General features: G+C 47.9%; 1 protein-coding gene across 2 annotated transcripts in view; it reads right to left on the reverse strand.

The window, feature by feature from the left end:
• Positions 1–17,292, reverse strand: part of HTT (huntingtin) — a 119,016-nt gene that overhangs the window by 78,380 nt on the left and 23,344 nt on the right. For both annotated transcript variants that reach the window (XM_081071428.1, XM_081071429.1), the window contains 9 exons: positions 13,988–14,047; positions 13,539–13,618; positions 11,772–11,910; positions 9,127–9,268; positions 8,246–8,424; positions 6,545–6,749; positions 5,343–5,390; positions 2,982–3,062; positions 1,373–1,734 (listed from right to left, as the gene is read on the reverse strand). In XM_081071428.1, the coding sequence (XP_080927554.1) occupies positions 1,373–1,734; positions 2,982–3,062; positions 5,343–5,390; positions 6,545–6,749; positions 8,246–8,424; positions 9,127–9,268; positions 11,772–11,910; positions 13,539–13,618; positions 13,988–14,047 (1,296 nt within the window). The remainder of the gene's footprint in view (positions 1–1,372; positions 1,735–2,981; positions 3,063–5,342; positions 5,391–6,544; positions 6,750–8,245; positions 8,425–9,126; positions 9,269–11,771; positions 11,911–13,538; positions 13,619–13,987; positions 14,048–17,292) is intronic.

Genomic DNA, 17,292 nt, shown 5'->3' on the forward strand with positions numbered 1-17,292 from the left:
CAACGCAGAGATGTGACCAAGGCCGCATGGCTCAGAAAGCCAAAGATATTTATTTACTCTCTGGTCCTCCACGGAGAGAGTTGGAGGACTCCTACTCTAGGATACTAGTTCCATGCGAGCAGTTTTCAATGTCATGCCCTAGACTTCATCTCCGGTTTGTAGAACACTCCCTGGAACATACTAGGTCTTCAATATATTTGCTCAGCAAAAACTTAATGAGTGGATACAAGATGGAAGCACGCCATCATGCAGAAAGAACGACAGCAATGTGGTAAGTCAAGGGAAGGTGTTCAGCTGCCTACGGGCCAGAGGCCGGCCTGCCAGACGCGACCCCAGCACTGACACACACTCCCCTCTGCTGAAACACTCCCAGCGTCTCCCATGGCCATTCATTCCAATTTCTAACAAGTCTGTCCAGAAACCATCTACTATAAAGAAGCAAGACGTCTGTGGGAGCTGGTGTGCCCCGCCGGCCCCACCCCGCACAGACTTCACACGCTCCTGTGCCCAGCACCTTCCCCAGCCTTCCCTGCTCCCTGTGCTAGAGAATGTGCCTGCCCTTCCGTTGCCTGAAGTCACTGCCCTCTGCTCCACGATCAGCCCCAGCCTCCCCAGGCCTCTGGTTAAAACCCCTACCCACAAGCCAACTTCTCTAACGAGTAACTAACCCACGTAACCATTAGAAATCACAGTCACATGACAACTGCTCAAAGGGGACATGCACGTGCTATATCCCATGGTTTGTAATTCAATGTTTCTATATTCAGCCAAGTGAAAAAACCATGCTCTTAACAGAACGTATTCAACAGTAGCAAAACACTTAGTGTACAAACTTTTTAAATAACACTGGGTGTACACCTAGTGTGCGCTTGTGCAAACTTTCTGATTAAACCATCCTTGAGGCACTCCCTGTCCACTAACTCAGAGATCGGAGGTACTTCATGCTCTATGGATGAGACATGTTGTAAACATTTTGAAGTCACAAAGTGTTAATATAATGCATAGTATTCGTGTTATTAATTACACTGCCTTGGCCCACAGATCTGTTAATAGGCTTCTTAAAGATGTTTTAAAATCATGGTTTCACCTATGCCCAACAAGGTCTTAAAGAATTTAAGATGCACTCAATTTTAGAGGAGTCCACGTCATCAATTAATCTGGGGCCTCCACGTTCAACACAGACGACACTCAGCCATTTCCTTCAGTGAAGGTCAAGGATGGGGCCAAGCTCCCCACTAATGATCAGATCTGGTGGCCTGTGCACTGTTATTAGTGGGTCGGATGGAAAGGGGAGAATAAGCAGGCTGGGCCCAGGCTGGGGCTGTAGGGAAGACCCCTCTGCAGAAAGCGGGGCACCCCTCCCAGCACTTACGATCTCTGAACTGTCTGAAGGGGTCACCGCTGAGTCCGGCCCTTCAGTGGTGGTCTGGGAGCTGTCACTGACGGGTGACGAGGCCTGGGTCCCACCATTCAGGTCCATGGCGGGGTCGGACGGGACGGCGCTGACCTGGCTGGAGCTGTGGCTCAGCATGTCCTCTTCGTCCCCATCCGTGGCTGAGCTCGTCAGGTCACAGGCGGCCAGGTCCACGGAGTCCGGCTGCAGCGTGTGCTGGGCTCGGGGCTGCTCAGTGATGATGTCATGGCTCGTGGAGTCGGCAGCTGAGCTGGCAGAGCCAGGAGTAGAGACCCCGGAAGAAGCAGCCAGCTCACCACCGATCTCACCCTTGATTGAGGCTGAAGACAAAGAAACACCCATTCCTCAAAGGGCTGGGAAAAATATTCAATAGGGATCAAATGTTTGCACAATACTCTACAATTCACTATCACCATTGTAACTACAAAAAAGCCTGAAATACCGTAAAAATCTGAACTAGTTATTTCAAAAGCAAGGGAACAGCGCAGCCTTCAAACATTACCAAAATGGATTTCCACTGTGTTATTTACCTACCTTTCGCCACATTAATACAGTAAGGGTCAGCAACCAGTAAGTTTTAAGTGCTATCAATATTTCCAGCGGGCATTTCACTGCGAACCTCACGTACGCCCAGTCACATCACCACCTCAAGTTCTCAGGCAGCCGCTGCAGCCATCGCTCAGAGCCACGTGGAACCTGCAGCTAACGGGCAGTTCACAGGCGGCCAGGCCAGGGGCACAGGCATGCTCACCAATGCCTGGCGCGCAGTGCTCAGACAGGACTGCGAAATAACCGTCGTTTTGAGTGGCCTTTCCTTCCTCCCACACCTCCAAGCCGGTCCTGCTCTCCTGCAGCGTACCACGTTTTCCTCGTTTCGTTTTGAAATGCCAGCTAAAAATGATACTGCATAAAAACCACCACAAAAAGACCTACACCAAGCCATTAGCGGTGGGCACCTCTGGGGACCACGGCGTCAGTGAGCACTGAGCTTTACTTAAAATGCTGTGGAAGCTGTCACTTTTTTTATATGTTTTAACTATTTCTGTAATTATAAATTGGCTTCTATTTTGTAAAATAAATGAATAAATAATCACCACGGGGGTTATTCATATTTTCCTCCCCAAATATTTTAGCCATATTTTCAGTTAACTCAAAATATTCTTTTGGATAGGATTATACAACCCAAACCATTCTCATTTAACCCAATTATTAGTATCTTAGTCAATACTCATCCTTTATAAGGTGAATAAAGAACCTACCTAGATAACTCTGTAAACAAACAGAATTCTCCCCAGTTAAATTATCCACAATTTTTAACCCCATCTTTCACCCTCCCGACCAGGGCAGTTCATGACACACTTCTACACACTATCTTTACTCAAGGAGTATGAACCTAATTTTAAAACAGCCTAAACCAAGGCAAAGAGCACATATTTGACGCAAGGCGACACACATGTTTCGAAGTGAACCTTCTAGAGGAGCCCGAGTTATCCACCAGGAGCAGGTGCACTAAGGGGCGGGGCGGGCAGAGGACGCAGGATGGACCCACTGCCACTCCGAGAGCTACCTGCAAAGGCTGGGCTGCCGGCCTCCGACCTGGGCTCAGGGTCATCCTCCAAGGCCGCTGCTTCTCCAAAGAGCACTTTTCCTAAGAAATGACGCAGCAAGAGTCCGTTGAGCTCGCCAAACAGAAGGACTTGGCAAAGCAAACAAATGTAGTCTAAATGCAAACTCATACGCATACCGATTCTGCTCTCACACAAGTTACGGCAATAGTTACATATTTTAGTGCCTCTGGAGTGCTACTCACAAAGAATGCACAGATATTAGAGTATCGTTCAAATCAATAGACCGTTATGGAAAAAAGTTTAAAGCAATGATTCTCAAACTGCGCCAAAGTATTTAATAATAAATATTTATTGACTTAGATTACTGTTAATGATGAATAATTCATATTACTATCTAGTTTTAAAAATGGTAAGTTAGAGCCAGAACCAATTCTATTAGCCCTTGGAATATTCATGTCATATCTTCAATGGCACATCAGAATTTATATATAAAACTTTTATACCTAAAAGTCACTTTTATTTTATTATCTTTTAATTTACTAGATTCTATAAGGTAGACAATCAGAACTCAAGCACTGTATGATCTGGGAGGGTGGAACAATATTTCATCGTTTGCAAAGTTCTAAAAATACATTTTAGCTTATGGTTTCCGAAGTATGATTTAACTGGACTCCTTAAATCTCATGACTACATTACATATAAATGTCATTAAGTGACATTGTCAAAATAATTATTGGCAACTTCTAATTTCACTGTTCTTCAAAGAACAGGTCACAGGTTTAACAACTTCCAAAACTCTACACTGGTGTGACATTAAAGGCAAACAAAAGCAAAGGAAACCCAAATTTAGATGAAACTGACATAGGACTATCTGCTAAATAATTCTTTATTATAGAACAAGCAGTTTACCCTGAGAAAGCAGATATCCCCACCCTCTCCTCCTCCATGAGTTCAGCTGCTAATAAAGGCACTCTGTCCCCCCAATCAGTGGTTAGCAGATGGGAGAGAAGGGGAAGGCAGGCACTGCCAGAGAAGGGATGTCAGGCCACACACCCCCAGCCTCACCTGACTCTACATCCAACAACTCTGCTTTTACCTCTTATATAGAGGCAGATTTCACTTGGGAAAAAAAAAGAATTTTAAGGCCACTACAAAAGTTTGAAAACCACAACTCTAAATGAAAAACAAAACACTAGAAAGATAAAACAGACTGAGGACATCATATCCCACGTCCTAGGCAGAAGAAAACAAAACAACTCATGTCAATCATGTGACTCGGTCATCTTTTCATCATCACTGGAAACAAACACGACAAACATCGAAGTAACTTAGTCACATGCCTGAAAATCTCCTCCAATTTCAATAGAGAGACTAGTTTTCCCAGAATCTCTCTCGAACAAACTCAGTGTTTCACCAAAATCTCATAGCTGATTAAGTATCCCACACTATGATGGCCCAAACGTTACTACTTCTAAGTTCTTCTAGGAAATGTTTACTTAACTCAGTCAAGGCTAGAATATTTCCTGTTAAGATCCCAGCCAATACTGCAAATAATACTAGGCAGCACGCTCGCAAACACTCAACTCATGACACAAAAAGATTAGTATGTCGTATGTAATTAACCTCAGTAAGAAAATAATTAATCTTTTAATATTTCAAAATATAAAATGACAACAATTACTTCCTATGGAAACCTAGACTGGGAAAGAAAATAACTGGTGTTACGAAGTGACAATGTGTATCAACACTATTAGATTATATCAGAAATGCTTTGATCCAATAAGAAGAAATTAAGTGCATCAGAACACTGTAGCAACTACAAACCTAATACGACTGAAAAATGATAACTAGGCCCAAATTAACCGAATAATTAACCAGATGTTATTCCTGACTGATATTAAACAAATTCACTGGAAATGTAAGTTACCTTATAAAACATGACAGCTTCCCTAAAGCAGGAGGAGGCAGACTGCAACTCACCTGCTTGTGTGGCCAGTTTCACAGGACGCAGCCACATCCATTAGCTTAGTGTTTATTGCCCGTGGCTGCCCTCCTGCCACAGGACACAGCCAGAGAGTTGCCAAGGAGACAGTAAGGCCCACAGGGCTAAAATAGGCAGCACCTGGCCCTTTACAGACAAGGTTTGCTGATCCCTGAACTAAAACATTAGAAATTTATGACAAAGCAATTCTGATACACAAGCAATTTTTAAAAGCCACCCAGCTAGGCATGTTTGATTCCAGCAACGTTTAGACATACAATCAGTCCCTCTGCTGAGAAGACATATAGCACCGTCGATTGCATTATGGAAGTACAGAAAAATCAGTAAGATTAAAAACTCTGATTTCTGAAATAATCACCTTTTTGTTTTCTTGAAAGGACAGGGCTGCATGAAGAACCCCCTCCAGCTGTAAATCACAGAAAATGACAGATGAAAGTAAAGTAACAAGCTGCTCAATTCCAGAAGGAATTCGAAAATCTTCAAATAGCTTGATTTCACTTTAAAATTAGAGAATATATGGACATATATTTCCACAGGCGGTGCTTAAGCACCATACTGCAACATTTTAATTTCGACAACAGGAAAATATATTACCACTCAAATAATGCAGTTTTAAAGATAAGACCAAAAACGTCAAAAGAGCTCAAATAATGTGCATTTAAAAAGCAAATTAAAAGCATCAGCAATCTCAGATTACATGGTCAACTAATAATCAAATATAAATTTCCATCAGAAATAATCATTAGAAATGACTTTCAGCAACAGTTCGTCAGGCGTGCAATCCATAGGGAAAAGGATTCTTCAGGACCAAGGACAGTGAACAGACATGTTAATATTTTCTGCTCGTGATTCTGGAACCATTTATGTTAAAAGAAGTAGCAATTAGAAAAATTAATCCAAGTCTGCCTCGTTTGTGGTGCCATGCTGCACGCACGCACGCTGCACACACGCACGTTGCATTAAACCAACCACACTGCTCAGGGCTCAGGACAGGCCACCAGTGCCGGAAGCCTGCTCAGTGCCACATGGTCCTGGAGTCTGTGATGCAGGGCTCCCCACCTACTCCAGTGCCCAAGGGGTGACTCCATGCCAGACGGGGCCCACCTACCGTATGCAGGAATAGCAGTGGTCAGCGTGCAGCAGCACAGAGCGGCAGGGTCAGAGCCCAAGCCTGAGAGCACACAGGAGGGCACAGACCAGGCACAGGAGGTACCCAGAGTAGGAATGGGCAATCGGGACAGCAAATAGGATTCTAGGGCAGAAAGGAACTCGAAAATCCCTAGGAAGACCTGAAGGTCCCATCCTTGGCAAAGTGACAGAGATGACAGGTCCTGGAAGTACTTTCCCCAAGCTGAGGCAGCCGAGCCAGAGGCGACCTCATTTTGCCACCTCACCTTTCTACACTTCAGTTCTACGCTCCTAGAATACGGCCACTACCCATGTTGTTAGCTGTAGGGACCTGAGAGGTGAGCTGCTGGCACAGTGCTGGCCCATAACTCCACCGAGGGTAACTAGCATTCCTGCAGGGTCGGCTGCAAGTGTCGCTTCCTGCCCACTCACCTATAAGTTCCACGATACTCCCGCTGCGGCTCCGGCAGCCTGGCCGCTCACGGGTGGCAGGGAGCTGCGCCAGGCCGCCGGCTGTGGTCAGGGCCTGCAGGAGCTCTGGGGGAGGGGTCCTGAAGAGCTGCTGCAGGAGCTCCAAGGCGCCAGTCACCACGTTGTGGTCCTGGTGCTGCGTGTAATGCAAGGTCAACTCGTACACCTGGAGACAGAAAGCACACGTGGCACCGCAGGCTTAAGTGTGTACTCGGGCTCCCTCCTTTGTTTTTGATAGGCTTATTTTGGCAAAATCTGTGCCTTAATTTCACTGACATCAGTTGTTTTGTCACTTCTGCCCCTTAAAATTTCTCTGTCACTTCTACCACTGTGATCACTAGTTTCCATGTTGCTTTCTAAATTCCTAGGGTTTTTTTTCACTGCTCTATTAATTCCTTAAACATAAGTAGGGCACTTCCACAAAAACAGACCTCCATCTCCCTAAGTTGGTGACGAGTAAAGGGACCATAAAGTTCAATATCCACTCAGTGTGGTCACTCTGACACACATTTAATAAGCAAGAGCCACTGTCACGAGTGCCACTGAGAAACAGTTGCCAACTACTTTAAAGGTACATCCAATGTGATGAGTGCTTTTGATACTGTGTCACATTATACAGATGTAATGAATTTACTTTTTCCATTTAGTCACCAGATAAAGTATAGAGCATCCAGTTAAATTTGAATTTCAGATAAACAGCAAATAATTTTGTAGTATAGTATGTCTCGTGATTTATACTTACACCACAAAATCATTCATGATTTACCTGAATTTCAAATTTAACTGGCACGCTGCATTTTTATTTCAAGGGTTGGGCAGCCCGACCTTTAACATCATAAAAGTGACATAACTTTAAAAAAAGAGACAGTGTAGAAGGGTATAAAATAAAAACTCTCAGTGGTAGCTTCTTTTAATCACTTATTTTAATTCTTCTGGTGGGAAGCCCCGTAATTCTAGGTGACGGGTCTGCAAACTGCAGTCCTCAGGAAACCCAGGCTGCTACCTGTTTGTGTGCACAGGTGTCACAGAGGGCAGCCATATCTACGGCTGCTGCGTGCTGGCCTGTCACAGACAAAGGGTGCTGCCCTCCCAGACAGTTAGCCTACGCCCAGATCTGTGAAGCCGTCTACTGTGAACGCTCTTACTGCAAAAAATGAGGGGAGTGACATCCCACACTGCCGTCACCTCGCCTGTACTCCCAAATTCTGTCAGCAACATTATTACTTTCATGTTATCAGGACTGACATTTACATACTAGTGTGGGACTTTCAATCACATGTGCTTTGCCTAGAAGTTGAGTCTAAAACTGAATAAAAGATCAGTATACACCTTCCCATGTGTACAAATTGGACTGAGTGGGAGTTCGATACACATTTGCTGAGCAGGGTAGCAGTTCACATGCCCTGCTCTGAAAACGGGGTAACAGCGTTCTCTGTGCCAGGCAGCGGTCTGTGGGATTTATGTCACACTCTCGGCAGCCTTAGGAGAGTTTGCCCTCATTTCACTCTGGTGTGACTGTCACTGGAGGTCACAAAGCCAGGGGTAGTGGCCTAGGATCGGAACCAGGCGGTCCGGCTCCGAGTCCGCGCTCTTAGCCCTGAGCAGGCTCTCTGGGTGACAGTCACTTACACACTGGCACGAGATCAAGCCAGGGGCTCCTACCTGGACCAGCTGCTCTGTCGAGGGAGAGACCTCCATTTCTTTCCGTGTCACCCCAAAGCTGCCTTTCAGGCTCGTGTCCTTGACCTGCTGCTGCAGCAAGGGCACCAAGTACCTCAGTGTGAGCAGCACCCCAAGAACCAGGAGGGTGGGGTGCTCATCCTCGACGGGAACCAGCAGACCTGGAAAGGCAGTCACAGGCTTCTTAACACCTGCCACACTGCTCGGAGACTCATGGCTTCATGTGTTAAAACGCAGAGCTCCCTAGCAGAACCCACCTGAGGCTCAGTGAGAGATAAAGATGGCGGAGACATCACTGTGAAAACTATGCGTGTGTCCCGGGGCCAAACTCCAGGGGTGGCTCTGAAGCATACCCTTCCACCCTTCTTTACACGGAGTCTTGCAGCATTGAAAGCCAGTTCTTTCCTATCAAATGGCCATATGCGCCCTTTGGCATCTGCTAGTGTTGGTTTCCACAATCCCCCGCGCTCAGGACACGTCGTCAGCAGACCTGCACCCATGCAGAGAACCTGCAGGGCCATGATGCTTGTCTCCAGGTCTCGGGGACTTTGCACTCAGAGCTACCACGTCCTGCTATGCAGTTGGGCCATAGGGAGGGCCAGGCCCAGGAAGACGGTGGGGTGGCACGCTGGCCCGCCCCTGACCAGCCAGCTGTCCTTACGCACAGAGGAGCAGCAGCTTGGCCACATGCTCACACAGACCCACATGGGCTCCCAGTTACCAGTCAGCCAGCACCCAAGGGCCTTGGTCCAGAAGCCGAGGGATTGCCTGACTTTAAACAGCTTCAAAGGTCTTTCCCGAGTAAATGCTGCAGACTATGCCACACACACGCGGAGAAAAGCACGCCGCCGACCACCGCTTACCTATGAGCACATTCAGTAGCCAGCTGTAAAAGTACTGCGTCCTCCTGGAATGCTGGCAGATGCTGACTGCGGAGCCCGCCGCCGTCCGCCGAATGGTCGGGGAGCTGGACTTCAGGTTCGCTAGGAAAGCCTTTAACAGAACCTGTGGAAGCAAGAATCCTCATGGGCTCAGGAGGAGGGTCCTGTGAAGCTCATCAGGTACTTGGTGAAACGTAGCTTGCCCTGAATCCTTGCAGAGCATCGATTATCAGCAGTTTGAAGCTTTCCTACGCTGAACAGAGCAGTTAAAACTTCCAGTCGTGACTTGCTGGCACCTGCGTCCTCCACCAGTGGAGGCCAGTGGAAGCCTTAGTGCTGGAAATACTGTACCCACAGTATCTGGGGACAGGCTCAGTAAATGACATTGTGAAATAAATGCCATAAAAAAAAAAAAAAATGGAGGGCAGCCGGATGGCTCAGCACAGGTTCTCAACAACAAGGTTGCAGGTTCAATTCCCTCATGGGATGGTGGGCTGCGCCCCCTGCACCTAAAGATTGAACACGGCCACTGGACTTGGAGCTGAGCCGCGCCCTCCACAGCTAGACTGAAGGACAACGACTTGGAGCTGATGGGCCCTGAAGAAACACACTGTTCCCCAATATTCCTCAATAACAAAAAATTAAAAAATCAGTTGTCTAAAAAAAGAACAACGAAAACAAGTGGGAAACAAGGAAGCCGAGGAGAGGAGAGCAGCAGCCCACTATGGCCACGTGCAGGCCTCAGGGACGACTCGCCCGTCCGCACGCCGCTGCCCAGACCACTAGGAGACGCCTTGGGGCTGGAAGACGTGCACCTGAACCGAACGAACTGTGTGCCTACTGCGCTGCTCACACCGCTTTCCTACGAAGCACAGGAAAGCGTGGTCGCTGGACCCAGGAGAACACACAGGAGGGGCGCACAGTTCTAGCCTGGCCACTGACGCCTTAGCAAACTGCCCGAGCAGGGACTGGCCGGTGCCCAGCGCCTGCGTTTGGTGACGTCGCCTAACACCATTCACACTGCTCTAAACACAGACTGTTCGGCATGGGCAGAGCACGCTGACCGACAGGGACGCCATTAGGTGTCCCACTGGGGGTGTGACCCCAGGCAAACGAGCAGCCAATGAACACACCAGGCCCACCTTAGAAAGAAGTTTCTCCCTACCGCTGCAGTTAGCAGAAGCCGGTTCTCAGAGCCGCCTCAACTCTCAGTGAACTAAGAGTACATTTCTAAACCCAGAAAGGCGAACGAAAGCCCAGACCCCCAGTCACAGGACTCCCCGTGGTCTCTGGCTTCCGGTTCCTTCCCAGAGCCCCCACCCAGTCATATTATCTCTGACAAAGCTTTCCTTTTCAGCTCCGAGAAAAGATACTGGCATCACCTTTGAGTGAAAACACACAACTATATTATTGAAATAGGAAATTAAGAATCATTCTGTATTAGTCCAAACTTCTACATACAATGAAAGCGACATAATATTATGACGTCAGCCCATGCTGAACCTAAACAGTCTGGAATAATAAATTATAAAACTGATGAGAGCTCGAGGGGGCCTTCTCAGGTCCAAATCCCACAACCTCGAGAATGGCTCGTAGAAGGCAGCTGGCAGGAGGTACCAAGACCAAACAAGGGAGCAAGCCTAGAAAGATAAAGATACAGCACCCAGGAATGAGGCATCCAACAGGACAGCAGCCAAAGGAATTCCCAGGGTGACAAAAGGGAGAAGCCTTACGGTACGGCTGCGTGGCAGGCGCAGAGAGCATCCGGAGGGGACCAGTACAGCTGCCAGAGAGTTCTAAGATGGGGGACTTGAGTTGGGAAATGATCCAGTAATTAATTATGTCTTGTGGAAACTGTACTGAGATACAGTTTACAAAGCTGCTGGAAGGTACGAGAAGATGCAAATGGCCAAAGAGTAATATGCAAGTGAAAAAGAGGCAATTATTAACTCCAGAACAACCCAAAAGGTGTACAAAGGAACAAAATCGCAGCACAGAACATAGCTGGATGTGGCTACTTACTGAGGCCTAATAACGTGCACATTGAACAGTGACTCAACCACAGTAAGAGGACGGGGAGGGTTAGAGCTCTATTCATCTCTTCCGCAGTTAAAAATCCAAAACTGGCAGCAGAAGCATGGGATTTGGAAATGTGGAGGGAAACACCAAGAGACACTAACACAGAACTGACCAACCAAAAGCAGGAGGTCCCAAACCTGGCACCCTTAGGCTCCGAGGCAGGGTCACAACTTCTGGACATTATGCACGAAGCACTACGGGCCGGAGGGCTGCTGGTCGGGGCACAGAACAAACAGGAATCTAGAGGTCCCTGAGAGCTGTAGGGCCCACGTTCTGGGACCTCTCCTCAGCCAGGGTAAGGGGCCAACCCAGACCATGGAAAGCCAGTATGCTCTGCAACACCTTCTGAATTTGCATGTATGAACCAGCCCATCTCCCACTCCTCACCCACTAAGAAAGCACAAGTGGAAAGAAGCTCTCAGTGAGCCTCAAAACAACGCCAAAGACTCCAACCTAAATCGTGCAGCACGGCAGACAGCAACCTGTCCAAAAACCCCAACGCACCACCGGACCCATTCTCACACTGTGACACGGCGTAAAAATCATACCTTAATTTCATTATCGTTTGCAAAATTGCCAAAAGAAGCCATAATTTTGGGTATCGCTGCAGCCAAGGTCTCCTGGACAGATTCCTCGGGTCTCCTGCTTGTTCGAGTCAGGCACGGCAAAAGGTTTACCAAGTAAGGCCTGCATAGAGAGAGGAACACAGTTACTCTGCCAGGTCTGCTTCAGCGAGAAACAGAAGCAGTTAGTTTAGTACCTGCTGGAGAAAAGCCAGTTCCACGTGCCAACCAGTTCTCAATGGCAAGTGGACAAGTGTTAGCTATTATAACAGAATGGGGGACTGAACACATGAAGTTCAAATGCTGGGAGACACTCATCCTTTCTTTCTCCTGTAACCAGAGGACTCTCAAAAGCTTGTTTTAAAAATTATCATAGTTATTAAAATATTCATACTTTAAATGAGGAACTAATACAGAATATAAGAAAGCACCATTTTAAAAATAAATGTTAAGAAATGAGAATAAAGCTGTCATGGAAAAGCAGCATTACAAAACATTTTTTTCATGTTCAAATGAAGTAAGGCAGGCCTTAGAGATGAGAGAGGGAATGGGCCATGCAGGGCTGAGAGGAGGGAGTCACAGGACAGACAATGCCGAAGCATAAGAAGCCTGGACCCACAGTGAGCGCGCTGGCGCTGCGACAGCAGATCCACACCGGACTCTTTTAGTGAGGCTGGGCCTGTCTTTCTAAGGAGACGACCTCTGGGAGAAAAATAAAGCGGCCAAGAGGTTTCAAGAGGAAGAGAAACCTGACTACTGGAAGTAAAATCAGGCCATTGAGTCCACAGAGAGTGCCTGAGGTGACGGAGCCATCGGGGCAAGACCTCCCTGGGCCGCAGTGAAGGAGTCTGATTTCACATGAACAGCTCTGGGAAGTGAGTCAAGAGTTCAAAGCAACGACTGGACCCAATCATATGTTTTTAAGGTCACTTTGGTTGCTTTGTGGAAAACTTGAGATGCATTACTTTAGAAATATAACAAATTTTTCAAAATAAGGATAGTAAAAGCAAAAGGCTATATAAAAAGAAACTTCCTTAGTGATTGTATCTCAAAAGCCATATAAGATTCTTATTAAACTCCAACTGAATGGAATAAATCCTTGTTTCATATTAATAGTGAGGGTTTGGGCCACTCCAACAGCCCCTCAGGGACCCATAGCCAAGGGTCAGTGGCCATAGCACGTTTTGACAGTTATGGAGAGAAGGTAGGCGTTGGAAATTGTGATCCTTCTTTTGCTTTTCAATTCATTCAGATAGAACTGTTTTAACTAGTCAGAACTTGATTTGCAGTTTAACGTTCACATTTTAAACTCAGGTAACAGACCAAAGCAAGTATTTCTAGAATTCCTATGGTAAACAGTGATGAGGTTGGGACGCACCCTCCAGCCACCTGACAAGTGTCTTTTCAGCAACTACCACGTGCAGACACATTCCCAGTGCAGGACAGACAGGAAGAGCCCGCTGTCCCCAGGGATACATCCCCTATGTCTCTGGGGGGAGGCTGGGGCAGACAATGAACGAGCACACTCATAAAGTGGGCAACAATATTTCTGGGAGCGGTAAGTGCGACGAAGGGAAAATAAACAGGATGTCAACGGCTGTGATTGAGGGGCAGAGGCGGGCGGCTTGAGACAAGGACAGGAAGGACCTGTGAGGAAGTAACATCTGAGCTGAGAGGGACAGGACCTCAGGAGCCGGGCCCCAGCAAAATAATGACCATCATCCCCATCACCATCCAGAGCGTACAACGTACCTGCATTTCTGAGGCCGGACCAGGTGAGCCAGCTCGGCGAACCTCCACAGGGCAGCACGCAGGCTCCGGGCAGCGCCATTCTGAGGGGATTTAATGAGCAGTGTTACATTCACGTCAGGGATACTAGTCACCAAGGTGACTTCATGTCAATAAAAGCATTTTGTTCACTGCTAGTTTCTATGTTAGACAAAAGGCCATTTAAATGTACAACTACTTTAGAAATTTTAAGGGCTAGTGGGCTTAATTATAAAGATACAAAAAATAAATTACTATTTAATCTAATAAATAATGAAGAATAACCTTTTGAAGAAAAGTAAAATAAAGTCTACTTTATCAAACAGCTTTAACTTCTAACATTTTTACTTATTAAATGTAAGATAAAATCTCACACATACTGCTCAATACATTGAAAGCACCACCTTTTTCAATAATGGAAAATGAAGGCTTACCTTTTTAATTTCCTTATAGAGCTCTAACTGTAACCTCGGAAGATTAGAATCCATCAAAGCCTATAACAAAATGCAAGAGAGCTGGTCATGGAAGGCACAGTCCATTAGCAGTTCTAAAGGAAGCTAAAATGCAACTTCAATTTCCATCTTGGGCGAAGTAGAATTTAATGGCAACTAAACCGAGAACCTACTCACTCATTAAGGAAAAACATAGATATGCAGGAAGTGATTGGATAAACTAGATACAGGTCATTCACCTGAACAAAAAATGAAAAGAATTTCACTTTTTTAGTCAAATACTATACAATATCAAAATTAAATGGCATATGGTTCAAATCTATATAAAGCTCCTCTTACACAAAAACCGTAACAGTCAGTGAGTGAGGAACACCCAGAAAGTTTTCTCTTCATTGAAAATCTTTCATCTCCCATGGGGTGGGAGATCCAACATCAGCAAGGCCCTGAAGACGCAGCGCCAGCGGCGGTGTGTGTCCCCGTGAGAGCAGAGCCCGCCTGTCCTCCCTTGGTGCTTGATGCTCCCAGCCCCATGGCTCCGTGACCCCCTGACCCCACAGCTCTGCACCTCTCTCCCTCCCAGGTGGGCAGGCTTCCGTGGGCACCTGTTTCTCTTCCTAAGGAGCACTCCGCTGGCCATGCCCACAGTCCTGGCGCCCCAGAGGCCGGATGCTGCAGTGGTTAAGAATCTCCTCGCTCATCTACTAGCCACCGCCTCCAGGAGGTCTTCTCTACCTCTCCAGCAGAAATCCTCTCAGCCTCCTGACTGCCATGATGAGCTGCCAATCTCTCTCAGAGCGGAGGGTTTATACCGCGTATGAAGTGATTTCGGTACAAACACGCTGCCCACACAAGGTTGTACAGGACCTGAGGCCTGGAGCAGACGGTCGGGCTGCGTCTGATCCCCAGGGCATTTTCCTACATATGTGAGAAGCTAAATGTGCCCGTTCCCTTGGGCCACGCAGAGCCTGGCCGACTGAGCAGTGACAACACTCACTAGAAGAACGGAAGTCCAGGACCCGACTCCTACGTGCCCTCCCTGACACCGCACCTAGGGCCACCCATTCTCCCAAGCCCGTCCTCTCGTCACAGGGATAGCATGTCTAGCCAGACCCTGCTCACCCCCCAGCCTGCTGACCTGAAGACCACAGTGTTCGAGGAAGCAGAAATCTGAGCACAGCCAAGCTCCGTTATGCCCAACTTTACGCAGAAAGGAGAGCCTGAGAGAGACTGGCCTTGTCTTACGTTCAGGGGCATAATGTGAGACGTTGGCATCTCTGCACACTGGGAGACGAGAAATAGGAGGAGGAAACGGGGACGAAGCAGGGAGAGGGCCGGAAGGGAAGCCGGGGCCTGGAGCTGTGACCTAGGGCCGTGCCCACAATGCATCAACACACACACTGCTGTCCTATGCAGCAGTTCTCGGACACAGGTCTCTGAAGACGGACTTCGAAGGGAACACGCCCATGTCTAAGATGACCACCCAGCGCAGTCTGGGTCACAGCATTCTCTGTCCTCCTTAACCCCCACCTGCCGAGAACCAAAGCAGCCTGTGGTGGCTTGCTAAGGTTTTCTGATTCTAAGGATCAAAGAACAAGAGCCAAAACATCAGAACGCCCAGCCTGGTCCTGCCAGCGGGACTAATAAAAGCAGCAAGGACATTCAGGCCTGGGAAGAAGGAAGTGTATGGAAAAGGCTGTCTGCAGACAGGCAGAGGTACCCCACGCACACGTGAGTGTCACCAACGGACCACCAGGCCTGGAGGACAAGGAGAAAACCGTGACATCACTGGGGGAGGCAGGATGCAAGCCAAAGCAGGAAAGCAGGGTGGGAGGAGAGAGAAGGCCAGGTGACCACCTCCAGGTGAAGAGGGACCTCCCTCAGGCTGCCCCCGACGGACGGGGCTAGAATCCTGTGGCCACAGAGAAACCAGCGTCCCGAGCACAGAAAGCACAGCTGGCCAACAAACTGTTCTGCAGACAGGAAGGACTCCCTGGGCAACAGGCTACCGCGGAGCCACATAACAGAAAACGGAGAGCTGTTATGTTCCCCTCAATCTCTGGGGAAGAATGTAAGAATCTCGTTATCACTTAGAGTATTTCTTACCAATTTGAGGACCAAAAGTGGCCAGGAAGACGCCAAGCACATCACATAATTTACTGCACTTGGTACACACACACACACAACACAGAAAACTTGTCTGGTTCCCTTCAGAGTTAAGGAAACTGAGGCTCACAGAATTAAATACACCCCCAAGTTGTTCAGCTGGGGGACAGAGGCAAGACTGAAATGCAGCTCCCCACACTGCAAACCCACGCATGCTCTACGTGCTTGGCACAAGAGCTCCATCTCCTCAACCAGGAGTCACAGGTGACCAGCTGCCCATGAGGGGAAGGCTGGATGCACGAGGGCAGGAGGAGGGATCGTTTCTTGGCCAGCGTACTATGAGGCCACTCTCCAGAGAAAGCCCTTGGGACGACTCCAAAGAACAGTTTTGTTTTCAAGACCCTAACAAGAAGGGAAACAGTCAACTAACCTACGTCCACCTGCTCAGGTATCACTAGGAAAAGGAAGAGATGCAGCCTCTTCCCAAAGCCTTATCTGAATTTCAGGGTTGAACTCAAAGCGGTAGGGAAAGAGAAGAAAACCTGGGAGACGCAATACACAATGGTCCTTCCGAAGAAGGGAACAGGTACATCTGTTCCTTAACTGTTACAAAGACTCAGTTTCGAGAGTGTCAAGAGCTACGTCAGAGAAGCTTTCTCCCGCTGGAGGAACGAGAAGCTACCGGAGGAACGCCGGCCAAGTCTGGACACGCGAGTCAAAAGGCCCACCCACTAACTCAAAGGCAGCCTGGAGGACGGTGAGTAGCGTGGGCTGGGGACACACTGGCAGCAGGGCAGGCTGAGAAACACAGGACGGTTTCCAATACACAGAGGATTATTGAGGAAGGGCTGCTCACCCACAGCAGCAGAAGACAGAAAAGGGGACAGATGAAAGTTCTGTGATGTTGGGCATCAGGAAGCAGTACCAGAGAGGTGGCCCTGCGCTCTCCTTACCTCACCTGTCACCCAAGTGGCTTCAGCTTTCTTGCTTATCATCTTTTCCTGGGAACGCCCTTCTGCCCAGTCAGGTCACACGAACTCCAGCTAACCTACTGTCAAAGTCACATCTTTACCTGCAAACGGTACTGCCTGAACCGAATCTTAGGAGGGGCAGAGAAAGGAAAGAAGGCGAAGGAAGGGAGGCTGCAGACTCCAAGCCAGTTCCATTGCCCTGTCCCCCCACAC

The sequence above is a fragment of the Rhinolophus hipposideros genome (assembly GCF_964194185.1).
Source record: "Rhinolophus hipposideros genome assembly, chromosome: 1".
In the NCBI taxonomy this organism is placed as follows: domain Eukaryota; kingdom Metazoa; phylum Chordata; class Mammalia; order Chiroptera; family Rhinolophidae; genus Rhinolophus; species Rhinolophus hipposideros.